General features: G+C 40.6%; 1 protein-coding gene across 5 annotated transcripts in view; it reads right to left on the minus strand.

The window, feature by feature from the left end:
• The window catches only part of AFG1L (AFG1 like ATPase), a 139,327-nt gene that overhangs the window by 19,505 nt on the left and 93,686 nt on the right, over positions 1-26,136 (minus strand). For all 5 annotated transcript variants that reach the window (XR_005595534.1, XM_039528467.1, XM_039528465.1 and 2 more), the window contains 3 exons: positions 18,414-18,496; positions 11,137-11,207; positions 10,780-10,880 (listed from right to left, as the gene is read on the minus strand). Coding sequence is in view for 4 of the 5 variants with exons in the window: in XM_039528467.1 (XP_039384401.1) it covers positions 10,780-10,880; positions 11,137-11,207; positions 18,414-18,496 (255 nt within the window). In the remaining variant the exon portion in view is untranslated. The remainder of the gene's footprint in view (positions 1-10,779; positions 10,881-11,136; positions 11,208-18,413; positions 18,497-26,136) is intronic.

Below are 26,136 nucleotides of genomic sequence, written 5' to 3' on the forward strand. Positions count from 1 at the left end.
CTACAGCTCTGGGATGTGGATTTGTCACTCTCCTGAGCACCGTGGCTATGCTGACCTAAGTTTTAGGCTTGGTCTACACTACAGAGTTAGGTCGACGTAAGGAGCTCGCAGCTGGGAGCTTGGCTTTGGCAGGAAGCTGAGAGCCTGGGGGGGCAGCTGGACTCCCGGCAGCAGGTAGCCAAGAGCCTGAGGGGACAGCTGGTCTTCTGGCACTGCAGAGCTGAGAGTCCAGGGGCAGCTGGACACCAGAACCGGATGCAGTATTCGCACGTCTGTCTCACCAGTGCCATATGCAGAGATAAAATAACTTCCCTATTCCTACGTACTGCTTCCCGGTTTATGCAGCCCAGAATCACATTAGTCCCTTTTGCCACAGATGACACTGGGCTCTCTTGTTGAGTTGCTTGTCCACTATGACCCCCAGATCCTTTTCAGAGTCACTGCTTTCCAGGATACAGTCACCCAGTCTACAGATATGTTCTGCATGCTTCGTTCTTAGATGTATAACTTTGCATTTGGATGTATTAAAACAGTTTATTTGAATGTATTTGAATATAGTCAAATGCAAAGTTGTATTTCTAGGAAAGAGGAATGCAGTGACACAGATCACTCTATGGATATGTCTACTTTGCAGTAAAAGACCCGCAGCTGGCCCAGGTCAGCTGACTCAGTCTCGCCAGCCTCGGACTGCAGGGCTATAAAACCGCAGTGTAGTCGTTAGAGCTTGGACTGGAGCCCAGGCTCAGGGACCCTGCAAGGGAGGAGGGCCCCTGAGCCCAAGCCCCAGCCTGAGCTCTAACATCGAGACTGCAATTCTATAGCTCCACAGCTCAAGCCTGGCAAGCCTGATTCAGGTGACCTGGGCCAGCCACGACTGTGCTGTGGATGGTTCATCACAGTTTAGATATACCCTTTCTGACTGTCCTGTCTTCATTATTTTCCACTTTGCCAATCTTTGTGTCACCTGCACATTTTATCATGATTGATTTTATATTTACTTCCAGATCATTGATGAAAACGTTGAATAGCATCAGGCCTGGTACCAATCCCTGTGGAATCTCACTGAAAACACCCGCATTTGATTTTGATTCCTCATTGACAACTACTTTTGAGATATGTCATTTAGACAGTTCTTAACCCACTAAGCATGTGCTTTACTGATAGTATACAGTGCAAATTTTTTATTCAGAATGTCATGCAGTGCTAAGTCAAACCGCCTTACAAAAATCAATTACATCCACCGTTACCTTTATCAACCACATTTATAATCTCATCGAAAAATGAAATCACGTTTGTTTGACAAGATCTAGTTTCCATGATACCATGCTGACTGGCATTAATTATACTCATTCTTTATTGTACCATTTCATTCTTTAAGCACCAGGCATACATACGATTAGTTGGGACTGTCCCTTGTTTGCCCATATTGAATATATTAAGTCAGAATCTTTGGTCCCTAGGCAACCATCAATATTCAGGCCAGTCATTAATTAATCTTTTTCTAAAAGATATGATCCAGGAATTATTTTGGAAAAGTTCCATGGCCTGGTGTTATACAGGAGCTCAGAGCAAAATGATCACAGTGATCCCTTCTGGTCTTGGAATCTATGATTCCATCATACTAAGGCTCAAAATAGTTACCGTGTGATGCAAGTTGTCTTCTTTGTTCAGCCCCTTTTCCAGCAAGAATGTGGCCTGATGTTCCACAAAACCCAAACTTTCAGCTTCACTCCAGTCACATAGCCAACGGTTCACCCCGCAATATTTTCTGTTTTCTGCCTTCTCTCAGCAGAAGGAAGGCTCTCTGAGAAGCTCATTTGGACTTTCAGCTTGTTCAGCTCTATTCCAAGGTCCTTGAAGGCTTCTATAATCTGTGTAGTTCCACACAGCCAAGCTAAATATGAGTCAACAGTGAAACACTGTTGCAAAAAAAGCAAACAGCATTCTGGGATGTATCAGCAGGAGCGTTGTAAGCAAGACACAAGAAATAATTCTTCCGCTCTACTCCACGCTGATTAGGCTGCAACTGGAGTATTACATCCAGTTTTGGGCACCACATTTCAGGAAATACACCTCTACCTCAATATAACACGACCCGATATAACACAAATTTGGATATAACGCAATAAAGCAGTGCTCGGGGCGGGGGGGCAGGGCTGTGCACTCTGGTGGATCAAAGCAAGTTCAATATAACAAGGTTTTACCTATAATGTGGTGGTAAGATTTGTTGGCTCCCGAGGACAGCCTTATATCGAGGTAGAGGTGTATGTGGACAAACTGGAGAAAGTCCAGAGGAGAGCAACAAAAATGATTAAAGGTCTAGAAAACTTGACCTATGAGGGAAGATTGAAAAAACTTGGGTTTGCTTAGGGCAGGTCTATACTTACCTGCCGGGTCGACGCGTAGCGTTCGACTTCTCGGAGTTCGAACTATCACGTCTAATCTAATCACCGCGTCTAATCACCGCAAACGGCGGTGGCGGAGTCGACGGGGGAGCCGCGGACTTCGATCCCGCGGCGTCTGGACGGGTGAGTACTTCGAACTAAGGTAGTTCGACTTCAGCTACGCTATTCGTGTAGCTGAAGTCGCGTACCTTAGTTCGACCCCCCACCCTAGTGTAGACCAGGCCTTAGTGTGGAGAAGAGAAGACTGAGGAGTGACATGAGTTTTCAAGTACATAAAAAGTTGTTACAGGGAGGACGGTGAAAAATTGTTCTCCTTAATCTCTGAGGATAGGACAAGAAGCAATGGGCTTAAATTGCAGCAAGGGAGCTTTAGGTTGAACATTAGGAAAAACTTCTTAACTGCCATGGCCATTAAGCACTGGAACAAATTGCCTAGGGAGGTTGTGAAATCTCCATTATTCGAGGTTTGTAAGAACATGTTAGACAAACACCTGCCAGGGATGGTCTAGTCAGGGGCGGCTCCAGGCCCCAGCACGCCAAGCGCGCGCTTGGGGCGGCATGCCGCGGGGGGCACTCTGCCGGTCACCGGGAGGGCAGCAGGTGGCTCCGGTGGACCTCCTGCAGGCGTGCCTGCGGAGGGTCTGCTGGTCCCGCGGCTTCAGTGGAGCATCCGCAGGCACGTGTGCAGGAGGTCCACCGGAGCCGCAGGACCGGCGACCGGCAGAGCACCCTCCGTGGCGTGCCGCCGTGCTTGGGGCGGCGAAATGGCTAGAGCCGCCCCTGGGTCTAGTTATTACTTATCCTGCCTTGAGTGCAGGGGACTGGACTAGATGACCTACTGAGTTCCCTTCCAGTCCTACACTTCTATGATTTTATGATTTCATGTAATTTGTCCCAATGTGCATCACCACCAGTGAACACTTGCCAGACAACTTCATAATCCTGTCTCATCCTTCAGTTAATCTTGTATTTTTGCTCTAGGAAGACAGTGTATTGTCCTGCTGTCCTAGTGTCCCTTGCTGAATTTTCTGGTCATTCTTGTTCATATGGTGTTGCTGACAATGATCACTTGCCTTCTTAGGATGGCTGAAGAACCGCTCTCGGTAGTTTGTTTCATACAGTACATATGTCCCCTGTAACTTTCTATTCTGTTCCTCGGTAGTTGACTCCCTGAGATTTCACAATGATTCAATGCTTCCAGTTGGGATGATTGCCTCCTAGTTCTCTTTTCCCTCTTTGTCATAAATTGCCAGTCCGGTTTGGTTTCTGCTCTCTTCGGCTCCCTTATCACTGAGCCTTCTCCTTGTGGTGTCTATGGTAATGATTTCTAGATCTGGTTGTCTAATAAGTCTTCACTTTCTCACTCCAAACACATCATCTCCTCCAGTATGGCTATCAATTTGCACTTCATACACCAGAAATTTCTTCTGTCTACCAGCAAAAGGAAAAGAGCACATCCAAGGCAAGTAACAACAGGTGTTTCCTCACTGTCCATATCCACTACCTGGGGTAGAGCCATACCTAAACAGAAGGAACCACATTCTGTCCTGTGAACTCTTTCTGAAACTCCTCTGTTCGCCTAGCAACTGACCTTTTGTTTCGCTGCTTATCTCCATCCCCTCACTGACAGGGAGGGATTAACCACACAGACTTTGAATACTGAGTTGGAGTGGAAGACCCATAATCCCAGCCACACAGTCCTCACAGGGCCAAACCAAACAGATCTCTCTGGCCAATTCAGGGGGTCCAAACCCCAGCCTCATGGTCCTTACTAAGACAGACAGACCACACACACAACCCACTACGTCCATTTTCCTCCAAGCACAGGATCTACAGATCCTCCCTCAAAAACTTCCGTTTGCCACTCCTATTCACCTGCACGTTCTTAGTGCTCATTGTCCTGGTGCGCAGGCCGGAGGAGAAAGCAGCCTAACTTGAATGTGAAGGGTGAGGAGCAGTGTAATGGGGGAGCTGAGAGAGACGCGATGCGAGAAACAGGGGCAAGTACTGGTGCAGAAGTGGTAATAGGGACAGAGGTGATCAGAGGAGAGGAGCCCAGGATTCCTGAGTCTCAGCATGCTCCTGCAGTCTAGCAAACAGCTGTAAAACTGAATGGCAGAATGTCTCTCTTACCTCTCTAGTGGCACATGGAGGACAACAGCCATTAGGTCAAGTGGTAGAGGTTTGTGCTGCGGATCTAAAGGTCTCAACCCACTGATGACTGAGGTGGGGGTCAATATGGTTCCACATAATGGAACTTCTGTGTTTTTAGTTTGCTTTTTAAAAAAAACCTAGGAAATTACATATGAAAATAACTTGGTCAAAAGAAGATTATTAAGGTTGCAATATCAAGCACTCAAAAATTAGGAAATGCCAAAAGTAATGCTCATCCCAGTCTTCCGCCACCTCCTCTTCCCAGTTCCTTACCCGTAAGCTCCACTTCCCAGACCCCAACCCCACCTGCTCCATTGTAATTCATAATGGCAATGGGGTGAAGTGGATTCTCTGAGCAGTTTCACTTATTGTTAAGAGGAGGAGAAGTGAGAACAAAAGGCAAAATTAAAGTCGGAATTGGAACTTTCCCTGAGCATTGTCAGTATCAGATGTTCAGGTTTTTTTTTTAAAACTACAACCTCATTAATTGATTTTTCACATATTTATTGTAAAAATTAACTCTCAATCCTCTGAATTTTAAATGTATAACTTTTCTTGTTACTGTTGTTTTAAATTACTATACAGGGACTTATGACTGTAAGATCATTTTTATATGGAAAATTTCCTAAGTTCACTTTTGCTTTTATTAAACAAATGTCTACCACTAGGCCTGCTTTTGTCCATCCACTGTAAAAAAAATCACAGAAGAAACACCCTAGAGAAAAGACCTGGTGGCATTTCCCCTAAATCACTCTATGGGAAGACAGAAGTTTGAACCTTGGAGAAACAAAATAGAAGTTCCACACCAGAATTTTTAGGCCCCCCTGAGATCCACATGGATCTTAGGGAGATGGGCAGGAGGCCAGTACCTTTGGCATGAACTCTGGGTTTCCCTATCCATTACCCTATGGTTTCTAGGCTGCATAACTCATCCTGCTCTTTCCCAACTCAGCCCCCAATAATGGAGGTCCCACAGTACACAGGGAACCACAAAAAGCTCAGTGGAGCCTTGGTTAATTCAAAAATCAACCATTAAACTTTCCACAGAAAACTCAAAGGCACTGGCCTTGATTGGGGATCAGTGAATAAAAAAAAATCTGGAATTTATAAACCAAATAGTTTTTGAGATATTACATTAAAAATGTTAGACCTTTTCTGAAAATTAAAACCCCTCTCTTTTTAATTCCTATGTCTGAAGCACTTTGTGCAATTAATCACATACCTCCTCAGAATATTATCCTCTCTCAGGAAACTGAACAGAAAGGCATTATTTTTGTGTTTTGTTCTTCAGGAGAGTGTATGTAAAAAAACCAAACAAACAAAGTATATGGAGTTTGCTACCATGGCTCTCTAATAAACAACAGAGTTCAAAGATATTATTTTACTGAAATGTATTTCTTATTAGAAGTATTTTCATGTCATCCCTATTTCATTGCTCTAGGAGTAAGAAAGCTGTTCGGTATGTTGCTCAGATTCTCATCTCAAAAGAGAAAAAGTTTTTTATTTCACACAAAAAGGAAAAGTTTGTGTCTTTCTAGAGGTATGTAAAAAACACATTGAAAATTGTCAAGATCTGAGGTCCGGAGAACTTGCCTTACAATAAGAGACTAAAGGAGATCAATCTAACTAGCTTATTGAAGAGAAGGTCAAGAGGTGGCTTGATCAGTCTTTAGGCATCAGCACACTAGAGGACTCTTTAATCTTTCAGATGGATGTGTAACAAAAGCCAGTGGCTGGAGCTGAAGTCAGCAAAGTTCAAATTAGAAACAAGGCACAAAATTTTAACTGGATAAACCACCACTGGCACAGATTTCCAAAGGATGGAATAAAATTCTCCATCACTTGGAGTTTTTAAATCAGAATTGGCTGACTTTCTAAAAAGAAAAAGTGGGTGAGGTAACATCTTTTATTGGACCAAGAGACAAGCTTTTGAGCTACACAGTCACTCTACTTCAACCACAAATTGTTGGACTAGATTCAGGAGTTCTGAGTGAAGTTTATGGGTTGTGTAAATTAGGAGGCCAGACTAGATGATCATAAGAGATCCTTCTGGGATTGAAACCAGTGGATTTAAGGTAAAGTTGCCTGGCTTCACATTTTGATTCTGGTTTTGTCAGATAGGAGTGAATCACAGTCTCTGAAACCTAATGCTTTTGGTTCGCTGAGATGGATCAAACCAGAGCAGGATTTGCAAATCTTATTACTATGTTTCATCCAATAATTTGTGTCATAACACAAACAAACAACCTGAATAATTAAACAGTAGTATGATGACATGTTACTTTTCATATATTTGAGTAAGCTGTGTCATCCTGACACAGAAGAAAGATAAGGAAGTTTGGTTATATAAAAATATCAAGAGGGCAATTTGATTTTTAAAAAATATAATTACTTCATACTACAAAATTAGAGAAGAAACAGGGTTGGGTCCAGCACAGTATATTGTGACACAAGGACCCATTGGTACCAGCTGGCAAAGGGTTCAATGTTCTATAACAGCAACTCCTATCAGCTTGACAAACTGACTACACCTAACACACTGCTTCCATAGTATTTAGGTCATGTGAAGTGTATAATAAATAGGCCATGTGAAGTGTCTATTACAACTGTAAGTCTTGTAGATCCTCAATCATTGCAAGATGATTGTAAGGCTATTTAAGGAGCTGTGTAGATGTACTGAAAATATGTTTCAGAGTCTGTGTCCCGGGCATGGTTGACAAACAGGTTTTGTCAGACAAAGGGATGTACATTCACCTGTTGCCTAGGTTCACATGTAGATTAAGCATCGTAAACCACCACGATGGAAGTCTGTTCTGCATGTGGAGTCAACACCAGTATGTGAAAACAACTTGGAGCCAGCACACCAAGAAAGGAACCACAGGACTCATCCTGACTCTGGAGAAAAAACAATGAGTTCTGGGTAATGTAAGGAGAAGCAAGGACATTTTGTTATCTTGCACTGAGGAAGTAAATGGACAGTGTGTTTACACTCATGAAAACAGGATCTCAATAAAGATTTGGTTCAATGCACTGAAAAAGGCTTAAGGGTGCAATAAACTTATTTAGACAAAAGGTTAGACTGCTAAGCTAAGTTTAGTTTCGAAGAAGCATGTTTTACTTTTGCTTTATATGTAACCATTTCTCTTTCCATTATCCTTGTTCACTATCTCTTAAATCTTAGCCTTTGATAATAACCTTGTGATTGTTTTCATTATAACTAGTTTGGCTAAGATCATGTGTATCTCAGTGCTGTGATGTTATAAAGGACTTGATCCGGCATTGTACCAGTCAAGTTATATGTATATTGTTCCCTTGGGGACAAGAAACCTGGTAATTCCTGTGGGTATCGAGTGACAGGGGCTGGATACTAAAAGGGAGTGCTTTCAGAGGGGGCCAGGGGATGGGGTGTGCCTGTTGCTAACCTGCAAGACAAAGTAAGGGCTGGCAGGACCCTGAGGAGATTGTTTGGGTGGTTAATGGGCTGGTGGGGTCAGGGAGCTGACATCCAGTTAAGCACACGCAAATCTTCCTCTCACCAGAGGCAGGGAGGTAACAAGGTGACTCTCAGTCCCTGAGAACGTGTCACATCTATCTACAACTTCTGGAATGTAGAAATCCCAGAAGACCATGAATGCTGGCTCTGGGCAGGCCAATCTTTTTAGGCTGAAGGTCAATTTGTTGCACAACTTCTCTTTTTCCTTCAGCCCCCAAAATGTTTCACACTGGGAAAGACTGCACAGCGTCAGTGAGGAGTTATGTAAGTCTAGGCCAGGCGTTATTTCTCCCTTGGTTGGGAGTGCTGAAAGCATCAGGCCAGTGAGTGAAAGTCTTTTGAGTAAAGCACAAGAGTTCCAGAAATTCTTCTGCACCTCCTCTATCCCAAAAGCAGACAGTTACATAACACATCACCCATTTTTATTTGTAATGATGGTTCTCTAACAACTATCATCACTGCCTTGGGGGACCTCTCCTACCGATACTATTAGAAGAGTTCATGAGTTGCCACCCTTCCTGCTCCCCAGCTTCTCCTTTAGCCTTTTTTTTATGTGAGAGGGTTTGGTTTTGGGATACTTGGTCCCTTTGTTCTTGCTGGTTCAGTTCCTGTATGGAGCAGTCACCCAGAAAGAGCCACAGCCCCTTTAAATTTCTTTTCCCAGTCAGCCCCATCTAGGACTTAAAATAGTTTAGAAGCAGGCTCATTAAGACCCAGGTTGTCATATGGTGACTGGGGAAGGGAGACAGATTCCATCTCTGAGCAAGGATGCTTGTGGGATATCCAGTTCTGTATTCTGCAATTCCTTGCCCAGCCATTCAAATCTCCTCCTTCGTGCTCACTGAGTCCCAATTTCTTTCCCCAACTCCAAGTCCCTCCCTCTCCCCAGTCCCAGTCTCCTTACCCAACCAGTTCCCACCTCCATCCCATTCCTCATCTGATCCATCTTGCTCCTTGTCCCAATCTCCTTGTCTAACCAGTCCCAGTTTTCCCATCACACCCCAGCTCCTTGCCAAATCTGTCTCTCCTCCCCCACTGCCCAATTCCTGGAACTAGTTCCTAGTTCCAGTCTCCTTGCTCAGCCAAGCCCAGTCTTCTTGTTGCTCCTCCCCCAGTTCCTTGTCCACTCTTTGTGTTCTGCACCTCAGCCAACTGCTCCCAGTCTCCTCTCATTTCCTTCACTGGCTCCTAGTCCCAGCCTCCCTTCTCCTGGGTCTGAGCCTTCTTGTCCAGCCAGTTCCAGCCTTCCCAATTCCAACTCCCAGTCAGTTTCTCTCCTCTTCTCCAAGCCCAGACTCCTTGTCCCAATCTACGCCCTTCCCTCCCACACTGGTCTGGCTTTTTCCCCCTGTATTCAAATCAGATGGCTTCCTTCACCCGGCTGCCAGCAGGGGAGCGATCGAGAGCACAGGAGAGACAGGTTCCCTGCTCTCACTTCCAATGCCTGGTCCCACTTAGGCTTGGAGCAGCTGGGAGCAACCCTTACAGGGAATGTCCTTCTGAGCCCCTGGGCCTCTCTGGGCAGGAGTGTGCTCAGTTGCTCTGTGAGGATGGCTCACATACAGTCTAGTCAGCACTATGAGGGGATGGAGCATGCTCAGTAAGGAAGTTCAGAGATTTTAGTTGTTAAGCTTTAGCAAGTCTCTACTGAGCATGTGTGAACTGTGATTTTTCAAAGGCTTATAACTTGGTCAAATTCAGGTGGATTTTCACCGGGTTAGCAAAAAGTGCATCCCTGACATAAAGACAACCCCTCTGCCAAATGTCAAGTTCCTGCTCCACAGCCTGGGGGCACAACAGCATTTAACAGAAAAGGTCTCCATTTTTAATATGGGCAAAATAATCCATTTTTCCCTGGCCTCATTCTCAGAAATGACTGAACCATTTTGTCTGAAATGTTTTAGTTCAGCTTGAAGCAAACACCCAACATGGGAAATTTCAACCCAAATGGTTAAAGTTTGCCATAGTTATAAACACCTGAAAACAGGGTCTTATTATTATAAGTGTTTGGTATCACTAATAATAGGCAGTGCTACCACAGTTATGTAACTGGCTAATGTTATAATTTTAGAGGCCAGCTGACAAATTATCACTGCACTAGACTTTTACCTCTGGAGACTTATCGTCAAACCTGTGTTAGGTCATGTCTGAACAAGGGCTTCATGGAACACATTTAACTTAGGACTACATCACATAACTAGCAGAAAACTTGGCACTACTCATCATCACTGGCAATCTTTGCTCAGAAGAGGCGCAGAACTGAATAGCAGGCAATGACAGAGATGTGCAACGACAGTTGTGTGGAGAAGCTTGCACAGCACCTGTCTTATGCTTTGCAGTGCCATCAAACCCTCACTTGAATGAGCATCAAGTTTACCCAAAATTTTAAAAACAACATTATAATTTTGTTTACACGTGGACGTGTTTTGAGTTTTAATATTCAAGCAATAAAACTAATTATCCCACCAAAACAATTCTATTTAGATTTTTAATTATATTCTAGATTGCCTTCAAGAGATTATTATTGCACCATTATCCATAAGGAAACATTTATTGCTCTTCATAGGAGTTCACCCTTTTTTTCTTTTGAATTCACATTTTTTTTGTAAGTTTTAAAAACTGTCTTTAGGCTACCTGGGGTTGGGAAAATACCAACTTTAAAAAAAACACCCAACAACTGTGAAAAGACTCAGTGTTAAACTGATCGAGATTTGACTGGGTACTCACTCTGTCACATAGCTCTTCAAATGTGAAGTCTGCAATGGTTCCACAAGCTTTATTCAGCTTCAGCTCTCTGCCTTGCACTTTTAGAATCCTTGGTCTAGTTACTATGGGAACATGAACAAAGACTCAATCTTGTCTGGATAATTACTATAAAATTCATCTCTTACAGATAGGAAATGCATAGCTTGATGAATAATAGCACATGATTCAACACATAAATTAGACAAAATGCTGATACAATGACTGCCACTTGAGTGTGGCATCAACCCATATACAGCAATGGAACTTATTAATTGGTCAGTGGAGATTGGGCATTGTGTTCTAAATGTATTCTCTTTCAAGAGAAATTAACTTACGTACAATCATTTTGTTTCTGAGCCAGCTCATCAAACAACTTATCCATGACAGCCTCCACATCAGCTTCACTTGTGCTACAGTGAAAAGAATAATAGAATATGAAATTAATAACACTTGAAGCCAACATCAAACAGCTGCCTGAGCCTGCTTAGCTTTTTGCCCATAAAAAACAGAGAACAGGATGTTATGCTCTAAATACAAACATTAGATTTAGAATACACTTAAAAGCAGAGAATATTAACTCTCAGGTAGATGATTCTACCTTATTTGCATACACTGAAAGACTTCTGTGTTTTGAGCTGTTTCCAGTAATGAGGCAATACTGGCAAAGCAAATCCATTAACACTATGTGTACACAATGAGAAAGAAAGGCTTCTGGCTCTATCCTGCATGCAAAATAAGAGCAAATAGACAAGGCTAGGCAAAGCAGTCAAGCTTCTGAAGATGTATCCTTTGAAATCTCTGAGACATTCTGAAATTAAATATTGAAATGACTTTTTAAAAAAAATCAAGTCAAATTGACTGTGCTCATCAAACATTTTCGAGTTAAAGTATCAGCTTTGAAATACCAATCTGATCAATCAACACATCAATAAACGTATCAGATTTCTTCCATTATTTGGGAAAGATCAGCTACAAACAGCAAAACCTCACACAACATTTCCTTGTGGAGCACACAAATAAACTTTTTGACTATCTGGTGGCCACCATGAGTATTAAGAAATCTGTACAATCACAGAATATTTTCTATTCTAATTAGAAGACACTATATGGTTTACAGAGTCCAAATTTATAAGTGTCATAGTTTCTGTGGCCTTTTTTCCTCACTTGACTGAGCATATTATTGACACTTCTCCTTGAAAAACAGAGTATGAAAACTGGTAACAGTAACAAAAAACTATTGTATATCATCAAGCAAAACTTAAGTATACAATACTTCATCCAAATTCATACACATTGATGTGTCAGTGGATTTACTATTGGTGTGGAAGTCCACCTTTAAGAAGGTATAAGACGCAATGAAGTTTCATTGGTAGCATAGTTGTAGGCCTTTCTTAATTGACAAATGATGATCTATCATGTCATACTATTATTCTCTCGTTTACTATGCCATAAACACTTTAACTACAATTAACATTGAAACTAATTAAAATCAACTGAGTTAATTTCCAAGAGGAAATTTAACTACAAATAATCAAAGTTGTCCAGCATTTCTGGGGTAGAGGTGGGTGGCTGGGGGGAAACAAAACTGCATCATGAAGTATAAAGTCAGTCTGAAGTGCTAGGAATGTTATATTTTTCAGTGACACCTTCTGCAAGTGCCATTTCAAAGAGTAACGCTTTTAAAAACCAAATCTTCTAAATGGAAAGTTGTGTTGGCGTAACAGTATAACTTTCTTTAATTCATATTAGAATCTCTCATTAATAGTATTATTTCTGTGGCACATTATTGCAATGAAATGACATTAGGAAGGAAGTAGTTCAATCAGAAACAAACCAGGAAAGGGTTAAGAATATTAAAAATTATGACAAATATTTGACTTGAGGGCTACAATGAGCAGGAAGTGCATGACTACAGTTTTTTTAGGTGGATATTTCATTACTAAAATTCCATACTATTCCTGAGAAGATTTGTTTTGGAAGCTGAGAGTGAGACCAAGCAAGTTTACTTTGATCATCACTCTCATAACTTTGATTATTATATGCAGAGTCTGTTTGAAGAGGAGTGGAAAACAGTTTTAGACACATTTCTTTACATATTTAAAATAATAGACTATGTAGATTATGAAGGAAGAAGAGGATTGTGTTTTATAAAAGAATTCTAAGTGATAACACTATATGCATATTATGTAGGTGTCCTAATGATTGCCTTTACTAGAAAATGGAATCGTGTCAGAGCACACCTAGAGGAGTCATGTTTCATGTTAAATACAGTTTTGCAGCCACTGTAGACAGGGACTAGCTGCGTTTAACATTGCAGTAGTTGGTCATGGGTAAACCCTGCTTGAACCAATAGAAATGTAATTGTAGTAGGGATGTCAAGTGATTAAAAAAATTAATCACAATTAGTCGCATGATTAAAAAAATAATTGTGATTAATCGTGCGATTAATCACACTGTTAAACAATAATAGAATACCATTTATTTAAATAATTTTGGATGTTTTCTACATTTTCAAATATATTGATTTCAATTACAACACAGAATACAAAGTGTACAGTGCTCACTTTATATTTATTTTTTATTACAAGTATTTGCGCTGTAAAAAAAAAGAAAGAAATCGTATTTTTCAATTCACCTAATACAAGTACTCTAGTGCAATCTCTGTATCATGAAAGTTGAACTTAAAGATGTAGAATTATGTTAAAAAAAAACCTGCATTCAAATATTAAACAATGTAAAATTTTAGAGCCTGCAAGTCCACTCAGTCCTACTTCTTGTTCAGCCAATCACACAGACAAACAAATTTGTTTACATTTGAAGGATATAATGCTGCCCGCTTCTGGTTTATAATGTCACCTGAAAGTGAGAACAGGTGTTCTCATGGTACTGTTGTAGCCAGCGTCCCAAGATATTTATATGCCAGATGCGCTAAAGGTTCATATATCCCTTGATGCTTCAACCACCATTCCAGAGGACATGCGTCCATGCTGATGATGGGTTCTGCTTGATAACAATCCAATGCAGTGCGGACCCACATATGTTCATTTTCATTATCTGAGTCAGATGCCACCAGCAGAAGGTTGATTTTCTTTTTTGGTGGTTTGGGTTCTGTAGTTTCCGCACTGGAGTTTTGTTTTTTTAAGACTTCTGAAAGCATGCTCCACACCTCGTCCCTCTCAAATTCTGGAAGGCACTTCAGATTCTTAAACCTGGGGTAGAGTGCTGTAGCTATCTTTAGAAATCTCACATTGGTACCTTCTTTGCATTTTGTCAGTTCTGTAGTTACAGTGTTCTTAAAATGAACATGTGCTGGGTCATCACCTGAGACTGCTATAACATGAAATATATGGCAGAAAGCAGGTAAAACAGAGTAGGGGATATACAATTCTCCCCCAAGGAATTCAGTCATAAATTTAATTAATGCATTTTTTTTAATGAGCTTCATCAGCATGGAAGCATGTCCTCTGGAATGGTGGCCGAAGCATGAAGGGGTATATGAATGTTTAGCATATCTGGCATGTAAATACCATCCAATGCTGGCTACAAAAGTGCCATGCAAATGCTTGTTCTCACTTTTTGGTGACATTGTAAAAAAGAAGCGGGCAGCATTATCTCCTGTAAATGTAAACAAAGTTGTTTGTCTTAGCGATTGGCTGATCAAGAAGTAGTGACTGAGTGGACTTGTAGGCTCTGAAGTTTTGCATTGTTTTGTTTTTGAGTGCAGTTATGTAACAAAAATAAATCTACATTTGTACGTTGCACTTTCATGAAAAAGAGATTGCACTACAGTACTTGTATGAGGTGAGCTGAAAAATACTATTTCTTTAGTTTATAATGTTTACAGTGCAAATATTTGTAATAAAAATAATATACACTTTGATGTCAATTACAACAAAGAATACTATATGAAAATGTAGAAAATATCCAAAATACTTAATAAATTTCAATTGGTATTCTATTGTTTAACAGTGCGATTAAAACTGCGATTAATCATGATTAATTTTTTTAATCGCGATTACTTTTTTTGAGTTAATTGTGTGAGTTAACTGTGATTAATCAACAGCCCTAAATTGTAGTAAATATTTTAATACTAAATTGTTTCTATGGTTGATATAAAATTATTAAACCAATATGCATCATCTATGTGATGCATGAAGCTTTCAGTGGTATGCTACTCACTATTTAACTTTTAAAACGTTTTCAGGTAGCACTTGTCACATTTTTCTATATGAAACCTTGAAAAGGAATTGCAGCTCTGCACATTTTGTAAATTACAGAACGATAAACCTGATCTTTCTTTATAGTATCCCTTTTCTTGCAAAAGAAGGTCCCTCAACTCCAAAAGTCTGTACCATTAGAAGACACAGCCGCTCCCCATTAATAATTAGAAGACACAGCCACTCCCCTCATTAAAAAAAAAAAGGAAGCTTCTAGTATTCAGTAGGATGATACTACTACTGAGGGTGGTGTCTTCTTCTGGTATTTCAAATTAGTGGTACTTATTTTGTAGGAAGAGCTTGGAAGATTACTACCACGTTTCCTCCTGCTCCCCCCACAAAAATCTGACCTCCATTCTAAGCACAAGACATTTCCATTTTTCAGGACACACATATACCCTGTTTATTTATGAAAATTAAAGTTGTGCTAATCATACTTATTAATAGACAGCAGGGTGCGAGCATGGTGGACAAGAATCAGTCAATGACGGGGGCGGGTGGTGGGCAGAAGGAGGAGCATGGGAGAGTTTGCAGCAAAATATTTCAGAGATCTGACCAAAAATGTCGATGCTGGCTCTACACAGACTGAAGGTCCTCGTGCATGAAATGGAAAGGTGTATCCTATGGAGATGGTGGGAAAGGGAGGCAAAATGTATCATCCCTCTGTTGGAGTTGCAAGGATTCTACTATTTTTTTTTTGCTTCACATTACACTATCTCAGTGGTTTTCAAACTTTTTTTCTGGAGACCCAGCTGAAGAAAATAGTTGAAGCCTGCGACCCAACGGAGCTGGGGATGAGGGGCTTGGGGTGTAGGAGGGGCTCAGGGCTGGGGCAGAGGGTTGTAGTGCAGGGGTGAGGGCTGCAGGGTGGGGCCAGGAATGAGGGGTTCAGAGTGTGAGAGGGGGCTCTGGGCTGGGGCAGGGGATTGGGGTGTGGGAGGGGGTCAGGGCTCTGGGTGCAGGATCTGGGCTGGGGCAGAGGGGTTTGAGGTGCAGGAAAGGGCTCTGGGTTTGGAGGGGCTCAGGGCTGGGGCAGAGGATTGGGGCACGGGGTTGGGGCACAGGCTTACCTCGAGCAGCTCCCGGTCAGTGGTGCAGAGGCAGGCTTCCTGCCTATCCTAGCACCGTGGACCATGTTTTGCCCCAGAACCGGCCAGCAGCAGGTCCAGCTCCTAGGCAAAGGTGTGCTAGCAGTTCCGTGCAGCTCTTGCCTGCAGGCACTGCCCCCCAGCTCCTATTGGCCATTTCCTGGCCAATGGGAGTGTGAAGCCAGTGCTCAGGGCGGGGGCAGTGCATGGAGTCCAGTGGCCCACCCCCGCCTAGGAGCTGGACCTGCTGCTGGCTGCTTCCGGGGCGCAGCGCGATGTCTGAACAGGTAGGGACTAGTCTGCCTTAGCCGGGCAGCACCGTCGACGGGACTTTTAATGGCCTGGTCGATGGTGCTGACCAGAGCCACCCAGTGCCTTACATTCTGTGACCCAGTATTGGGTCGCAACCCACAGTTTTAAAACCACTGCACTATCTTGTGCGCTTAGGAGGCAACCAGCATTGTTTTAGTGACAGAAAGCTGGATGGGACTACATTCAGTCTCCATCACCCTCACTTCACTGGTCATAAGTTTTGAAACTAGTATCATGAAGCACTATGTATGAGGCATTAAGCTTTGGGGCAGATGTGTATGTCCCAGTTATGGTCCTTTAAACTGGGAGCTGTAACTGCAGGTCACATGCTTGGTCTTAATCATTTGGCTTACAGCAAACCACATAAACCTTTCTGCCTCTTAGGTGCGGAAGCAAACAAGACAGATCCAGGGTCAGGGCCTCGCATGCCTCTTGGACAAAAGACTTGAGAGGGAAATAGGTGCAGGAAGCAAGGATCATATGGGGAGGGGGTGGGGAGAAGCTGTGAAGACCTGGGGACAAGGGTTAGAATGAAACTCTGCTGGGTGATTATGACTGTTTACAGTCTGTATTTCTAAATGAATATAGAAAAGCCCTGAGTAAAAGAACTGGAACTGGACAGTTGCCTGGAGCATGATTTCACTTTCTCCAGGTGGTATTTGGCAACTTGCTTCCAAACTCCTTCCCACAGAGGCTAAGTATGCCAGATCCACAGTCACAGCCTTTGAATAAAAGCTGGATTTTGACTTCTGGGCTCCAATAGGGTACAGTACAGCACCATTACGGATTCACCAAATGTTTGTTCATTAAGTATAAGGCCCAGATCCTGCAAAGATTTACACACGCACAATGAAGTCAGTGAGACTACTCACAGGGATAAAATTAAAAGGTGCCTAAATCTTTGAAGGATTGAGGCTTAAATAAGTACAATTTTGATTTAATAATTCCAGTAATAAAGAAAAGCAGTCCAACTCCATGTATTTAGAAAAAAGGAAAAACGTACTAGTATTTAAATTCTCTTCCACTACAATTTTTTTTAATAAGATGCATACTCAAGAGTAATTTCACTGTTATAACTTACTAACTAGTTCTTTCTATATCTAGAGAAACAACTGTAACTCTTTAATTGTATTATGTGGTACAGGGATATTTAATTTCAAGAGGTCTGTCTCCCAGGCTGAAGCCCCTGAAGGTTCTCATAAACCTTTGTTACTGGAAACATACTTTGCTGCTACATTGTAATTACACCACAGGCAAGAAGATATTACAAATAAATTTGTCTGTACCACTCTGGTTGCCATTGACCTAATGATAGACTTGCCTTAAAAGCAAGTTGGCAAAGACAAAAGTCTATGATGCAAAGGTGTTCCAACATTTTAACTCAAAGAGAAGATGTTTCTGTCAGGCAGATGCATCCACTTGTACTTATGGCTGTATTGTGTATCATTTAAATATTTTTATCATGTTCAAATACAGAGTAAATGCTAAAGTAAATTCATCATGGTAAATATAAACAGATCATCTGTCAAAATAAGACTTTTTTTATACCCACAAATAGGAACACCCAACATTAAATGAATCCTTGTCAGAAGATTTCTATAAATACTTAATTACTTTAATACAATACGGATGTTCTTCTATTATAAGTGAATTGTACACTCTCCTACAAGAGGATATTCATTACTTTCTAACCATCTGTCACTTCAGTTCTCCAAACACCACACCTCCCTAAAAATCTAATTAGTTTTGATTCAGTTGCACATTGTAAATGAAGCTAGTGTGGATACTGAAAATGTAGTCTAATGAAGTTAACATTATGGCATAATGGAAGGCAGTCCGCAGTACAAAATGGATCAGAAGGCAAAGAAGGAAAAAAAAAAGTCACACTCTGCTAATTGTATTATACATTTTCCCTCTCCCACTGAGTAAGAAGTTATTAGCTATTAAGGAAAAAAAAGGGGGGGCGGGGCAGCAAAAATCCCACAATAGATCAACTTACAGGTAGTAAAGTTTCCCTGCTGCAGGAAGAACCCGTTTCCTATAATCTATTCCAGAATCAAGTTGGATTGTGCTGCAGTATTTCTACAGAAACAAAAGATAGCATGATTACTTTCCTCAGTTCTGACATTAGGGAATGCAGGTTATAAAAATAAACCTAAAATACTAAAACCATACAAACACAACACAGTCAATCATACTCTGGAAACAAAGACGTACCCTACAACTACTTCTAATTTGTAGCAATCTTTATATTTTTTTAGTGCAACCAAGATTATAAAAATTATTTAACTTGACTGTAAAAGAAATACAGTTTTTAAAATCATCAACTAATTTAAGTTTTGTTGGGAAAAAGACTGAAGCACAGAACACAAAGATTAAAATGCTCTCCCTAGACCAATTATTTCCTTCATGCCCAACTGATGCAACTCATAATAAGGAACATAGATTTTTATTTTTAATAAACTATTATAACCTTTCCATTTCCATACTTGAACCATAATGTATTCATGATTGCTCACTGAATCTATTGTCATAATAACTATTCAAGCAGAAAGCATAGAACCAACAGTACCAGGTTGTATACTCTTTTGGTGAAATCCTGGCCCCATAGAATTCAATAGCACCCCTGCACCCTCACCCCATTAACTTCAGTGAGGCCAGCATTTCAGCCTTTGGCAGGGACCAGGTCTCTGGGGATGAGGGGATTGAGTTTTTTGAGTTTTTTTGCTAAGTGCCTAAAACACATTTGGGCACTGTACAACCTGCAACCACAACAACAGGAGCCTCAAGAGAAGAAAGGTCTTTAAGGGAAACATCTGGATAGATAAACCTGAATCAACAAGATAACTGAAACAATAAAGCAGAATTTTTTTTCAGGCAGCTGAACACTATTAAGATCACCCTGAATTCCACGAATCCATACAGTACCAAACTCCATGGAACTGTTGTGGATCTCAGCTTTCCTCTGTATTAATAGATTATCTTTAACACTCTTGTTAAAGATTTCATACTTTGTTTTTGAGAATCTTTTCATCAAAGTTTGTCTATGACTGTTCAACTAGGTCTGACCATTGATCAAAATTATTTTACTTTAAGCAGTTAACTAATACAATTCACAAGTGTCAAATCTAGTCTATAATGACTAGATTGCAGAAAGAATAGGTTAAGGAAACCTTAGAACTACCTTCATTATTAATCTAGGAACATGGTCTCTTTTTGTGCTGCTTTCCTAGGAGTTACTGATTAAAAAAAAAAGTTCACAGGAGGGGAATGTGATGATAGGGAGTCTTGATATCACTTAAATTTTTCTTTGGACATTGCTGAAGATTCTGTAGATTCTGTAGGTCAGCAAGTTTTCAGAAGTGCTGTGCCGAGTCTTCGTTTATTCACTCTAATTTAAGGTTTCGCATGCCGGTAATACATTTTAATGTTGTTAGAACGTCTCTTTCTAGAAGTCTATAACATATAACTAAACTATTGTTGTATGTAAAGTAAATAAGGTTTTAAAAATGTTTAAGAAGCTTCATTTAAAATTAAATTAAAATGCAGAGCCCCCCAGACCAGTGGTCAGGACCCGGGCAGTATGAGTGCCACTGAAAATCAGCTCGCGTGCCGTCTTCGGCACGTGTGTGATAGGTTGCCTACCCCTGATCTAAACGGATCAGCTGTATATTTTGATTTAGTCTTCTTCCTCCTTTTAGAAGGCATTAGAGTAAAGGAAAAAAGTGAAAAGGCCACCTTAAAAGCACAAAATCCTAGGAAAGAGAATTATTAAAAATGCCTGGGAAGGAAAACAAAAAACAACCCCACCCCCCAAAACCAAAACAGCAACAAACCTAACAGATTAAATGGCCACAAAAATAAAAAACAGAGTAACATTGTAATTGGCAAAAATATGCTTTGGAGACAGGCAGCAGCATGAACAAGCAAGTGAGGGATGTTTGAACTTCCCCTTAGCATCATCTGTATCTATTAGTAGGCAAGGCAAAGTAGCAGAGCCCCAGAATTAAACAGCAAGGCTGGTGTATTCTGCTTTTCTTTGTCAGGAAGCCCTACTCAGCATTTCACTCACTAGAGCTTTCTAGTTTAACAGAAATGGATCAGACAAAATGTAATTTTCTTTGTCAGCCAGAGAAACAAATTTTGGCAAGAGTTATCAGTGCTCTGAGGTCATCTAGATCAGCTTTGGGTCTCTGATAATGCTTTTCACTGGTTTCTTTTCTCTGGAAATTATGTGGGTTTCTTGGAATTTTGCAGGAGATTATGGGAGTTTGACCTCATTTCCCACAATCACTTTGGGCTTTTAGGAGGCTTTTCAAAATCCTCCACTACTTCAGGGAGTTGTGGGATAGGTACCCAGAGGGTAGCGCAACTGCAATGGTACAGAATAGTTGCAGTCTGGCTAAGGGGCAAAGAGCACCTGAAACACCACAGCTAGTTTGGTAACACTGCACTGTAGGTACTTACAATGGTGTATCTCACCAGTTCAACTACCAATGGTTCTATTCGCTAAGGAAGATGCTCTGCATACTTTCACTTTGCTGGTGAGGAATGGGGACCGATTATGGAGACTACTGTTATGAGCAGGGTGAAACCTTATGGGTTGCGTTTAAACCTCCTTCAAACTGATGTGTGAATGAATTCCCCATTGAAGGCAGATAAGGGCCCACATCTAAAACAGAGTCTGTCCAGAAACTAGCACTAGGTTTGGCTGGGTATTATGATAAGATATGTGCAGGTGGGTGGCAGAGGTGGGGAGAGAACACCCAGAAAACTAAAAGACAGCCTGAAGGAGGAGCTGAAAACACGATGGCTGACTTTGGAAGCATTTTTTGTGTCAGGGGTGCAGGCTGAAAAGAATGCTCTTGAATAAAAGAAGCTGCTTCCTGCTATTAGATTCCTTCTGCATTCAGAGACACAGGACTTTGTACATTCTTTGTAAATAAAAAAAACCCTGCATTATAAAAATACCTATCACCTACTTCTATTCCCATCTGGGCCCCAAAATTTGAATACTGCACGGGTCAAAAAGGGGCAACACTACTGAGGTTGGCAGAAGTATGTTAGCATTTTTTGCTACTATAATTCATAGCTTGTTTGGCTGATGGGGAGTTTACCATTGTGAAGAAGACATGAGTTTGTTTTAATCATCCCAATGATTTAATCTGTATTGTGAAGGAGTTTATGGAGCTGAGAATTGTGAATATAAATATTATCAATAACAGCTACGAAGTACCTTTGTTGTGCTCTATTTGTGGTTGGTTAACTCTTTTGCTGTATGTCTGCATCGCCTCCTTTTGTTCATAGGTTAGAAATCGTTTTTAGAAGTGAAAAAGTTGGAGAAGTGAATTGCTATATTGATATTAAATATAAAATGATTGGTATAGGATCTCACAAAATCTATTCTGAAAAATATCTGTATTAGAAACACAAACATGCAGACTAGCTGCAATATTGAACCAGGGTAACTTTAGCCAGAAGGGCAACAGAATATGTACATCTCAGGGACAGGAAATATACATCTTGTAGGTTTCCATTTTCTTTGTCCTGCTTGTGTGCAGGGGTGGAGAACCACAGAATGGATTTAGGGGGATTGGAGCACAGGAGCAGTCCGATATGGAGCATTGTATTATACTGAGCAATTGGTACAAACACAGTTCTAGCGATCAGTTACTGGAGCAGACATAATGTCTTCCTCTTTAGAAGCCTTTTGGTATTTATTAAATACTTCTCTTTGGAATCGCTGGTGCTCACACCTTGTTTCCCTGTCATGGCAGATATAGTTCATCATAAGTTCTTTGTTGTCCTGCTTAAATCTACTCTGCCTTTCTAACAGTCCTGGTTTTTTCATCTTCAAAGCAGAGTAACTAGAATATTCAATCATAGTCCTGTTTCATAGTGCTCTTTGTATCCCTGGCCCAGGCATGCTTATTATTGTCCCAAAATTAATTGAATTGGACCTTAAAGTCAGTCTCGCGCTGTCACGGCTTGCCAGAGTGATGCTATACTCAGCAAGGTGCTTCAATAGCTGGTCGTAAATGATCGTGTTCCCAAAACAGTTCAGCTGCAACAAAATCGCCTTATCCTTCTCTGTGGTCCCCAGTGTTTGCATGTCTGCCACTGACTTATCCTCTTCTTTTTAAAACTGAGGTAGCTCAAAGAGGCCCCAAGGCCCATTTTGCTAGGCATTGTATACAAATAACAAAAAGATGGCCTTTGCACTGAAGAGTTTATAATCTAGCTGGCAACATGCTCATAGGAAAGCTCTCTCTGAAACAGGATTGCTGTTAATTAGATTGTAAGATCTTTAGGGCAGAAACCATTTTTTCCTTGTGTGTGTGTGTATATAGTACCTACCTAACACAGTGGGGCATCTAGGTGCTACCACCAAACAAGTTAATAATACAAATAATAAACAATAAAAAAGGAGTGGATCATTGGATAGTAAATATGGAAGAAACTGATGCTGGCAAAAGTAGCACACAAATGAACTCTGGTGTATTCTGTATTTTTGCACAAACTTGCCCCCTGTGCAGTAGAGTGCAGAATACAGATGAGACAGAACACTTAAAGAAGTGACTGATGCACTGTGTGTTGGTAGCAGTAAGACTGCTCACACAACTGGGCTATTATACCAGTGCTTCCCATCCACACTAGCACTGTACTGGTGGAGATAGTATAGTGGGGGACCACAAGGTGGTTAGTTTACCTCAAAGCAAGACAAATTCCAATGGTGGTGGAATGCCATGCGCTGATGGGGGCTGGGGGAATGGGAGGAGAGAGCTATTTCCTCCCCTCCTCCAATATATGCAAAGGAGACTAAAGAAATTTTCATTCTAAGTTTCTCTAATGTAGACATGGCCACTGTTGGAGAAGTTTAACAAATCCCAAGTTTTGTTTCCATATTTGTAAATTAGGAATAACATTAACTTACCTACCTGACAGGAGTGTTGTGAGGTTACAGTTAATGTTTGCAAAGAGCTCTGTTAGGGGGAAATGCTGTAAGTGTTAAGTATTAGGAAATGTAACTGGTATGTATTATAAAAAGAATGAAAATATGCACTATAAATATTGTATAAATTCAGAATTGAGGGTTTTCAACATTTGAGATTTATAAAAGAAGATTGACATATATAAAAAAGGTAAAAATTATGGAAGGGCTATAAGTATGTGATTGTATGAAAATGAAAAGATGTGTACTGTTCACAAGTACAAATAGTGAACATTATAAAATGTATATAAATGTATTGTGGCCAGTCTAGAAAAATGGCCTTTTCTCCCCATTATAGATGCCTGTAAAGCTTTATTTATAAATTTGGGAACTGGGAAAAATGATAGTAAAATTTTACAAACTCTACATCAGGGGTAGGCAACCTATGGCACATGTGCCGAAGGCGGCACGTGAGCTGATTTTCAGTGGCACTCACACTGCCCGGGTCCTGGCCCCTGGTCCGGGGGGCTCTGCATTTTAATTTAATTTTAAATGAAGCTTCTTAAACATTTTAAAAACCTTATTTACTTTACATACAACAATAGTTTAGTTATATATTATAGACTTATAGAAAGAGACCTTCTAAAATATTAAAATGTACTACTGGCATGCGAAACCTTAAATTAGAGTGAATAAATGAAGATTTGGCACACTTCTGAAAGGTTGCCGACCCCTGCTCTACATGTTTTTTGATGCATTGTCACAGACTTCCCAGCCTTTTAAACTTAATATTTTATTAGCATTTAAAAAAAAGACTAATATGAACTATAGGTTTTAATTTCTCTCTCTTTGGATAACTAACTTCTCCATCTTCGGACTGATTAAACCCTACAAATGTGATTGCATTCTCATACTCACTAATCACTACCAAGAAATCCTAATCAGCAGCAAAAGAACTTTAACTGGAGTCCTCAGATTGTTAGTCCTTAATTGTTAAAGCCACAATCCTGACTATTGGTTTACATTTTTAAAATGGAGCTTTAAACTTTCCGATTTCATCTGCTTGTGCTAGGACTTCTCTTTTCTTTGTCCCTAAATAAAAACTTAGGGTCAAACCTAGAGTTAGCCTACTCAGGCCTTGTGCTGCTACCTAGGGTTTCCAGCAATTTCTCTGTGCAATGAAGGTATTTAGGGACTGTGACTTCTTACTCCATTCAATTCAAATGCATAATATTAATCAGCCTTACAATTTATTTTGAACTGGTTTATGTATTTATGTATACAAAGGACAAATACAATTATAGTCTGAAAATGCAATTAGTAAGTTAAAAATAGAGAGTTATCATGTACTCATTACCATATAAGTGGGAGTAAAAGCTTCTGATTCTGGAAGGAAAAAATGTGAAGCCTCAAAGCTCAAGTGGGGGTAGACAGCACTAAAGAAGAGACCATAAAACTTACAACTGCCAATGGGGTGGATTTTACACTTTGAATAGCTCTAATGCTACTGTTAAAAGTTATTAAATGCACAATGGCTGTATAAGTCATCACAGAAATGTAGGACTGGAAGGGACCTTGGTAAGTCATGGAGTCCAGTCCCCTGCAATGAGCAAGGACTAATTATAGTCTAGAGCTTGTCTGACAGGTGTTTGTCTAACCTGTTCTATGATGGAGATTCCACAACCTCTCTAGGTAATCTGTTCCAATGCTTAACTACCCTTACAGTTAGGAAGTTTTTCCTAATGTCTAACCTCAATCTCCCTTGCTGTAATTTAAGCCCATTACTTCTTATCCTGTCCTCAGTGGTTAAGGAGAACAATTTGTCATCTTCCTCTTTATAACAGACTTTTATGTCCCTCTCAGTCTGCTCTTCTCCATGCAAAACAATCCAATCCCTCCCTCCCCAAATCTTTCCTCATAGGTCATATTTTCTAGACTTTTAATATTTTTTGTTGCTCTCCCCGGACCTTCTCCAGGTTGTCCACATCTTTCCTGAAGTGGTGTGCCCAGAACTGGACACAGTACTCCAGTTAAGACCTTATAAGTGCTGAGTAGAATGGAAGAATTACTTCTCATGTCTTGCTTACAACACTCCTGCAAATACATCCCAGAATGATGTTCGCTTTTTTTGCAACAGCATTACATTTTTGACTCATTTAGTTTGTAGTCCACTATAATCCCCAAATCCTTTTCTGCAGTACTCCTTCTCATGCAGTCATCTCCCATTTTGTATTCGTGCAATTGATTATTCCTTCCTAAGTGGAGTACTTTGTATTTGTCCTTATTGAATTTCATCCTATTTATTTCAGACCATTTCTCCAGTTTGTCCAGAATTTTGAATTCTAATCATGTCCTCCAAAGCCCTGGCAACTCCGCCCAGCTTTGTATTGTCTGTAAACTTCATAAATGTACTCCCTACGCCATTATCCAAATCATTTATGAAGACACTGAATAGAAATGTACACAGGACAGATTCCTCCGGGACCCCATTTGATATGCCCTTCAAGCTTGACTGTGAACCACTGATAACTACTCTCAGAGTACACTTTTCCCACCAGTTGTGAACTCTCCTTATAGTAGGCTCGTCAAGGCTATATTTCCCCAGTTTGATTCTCAGAAGGTCATGTCAGATAGTAAGGTTTTTTATACTAAGTCGAGATATATCACATCTACTTCTTCCCTTCTATCCACCAGGCTTATTATCCTGTCAAAGAACAATATTAGGTTGGTTTCACGATTTGTTCTTGACAAATCTATGTTAACTATTACTCATCACATTATTTTCTTCTAG

The sequence above is a fragment of the Mauremys reevesii genome, linkage group 3 (genome assembly GCF_016161935.1).
Source record: "Mauremys reevesii isolate NIE-2019 linkage group 3, ASM1616193v1, whole genome shotgun sequence".
NCBI classification, from domain to species: domain Eukaryota; kingdom Metazoa; phylum Chordata; order Testudines; family Geoemydidae; genus Mauremys; species Mauremys reevesii.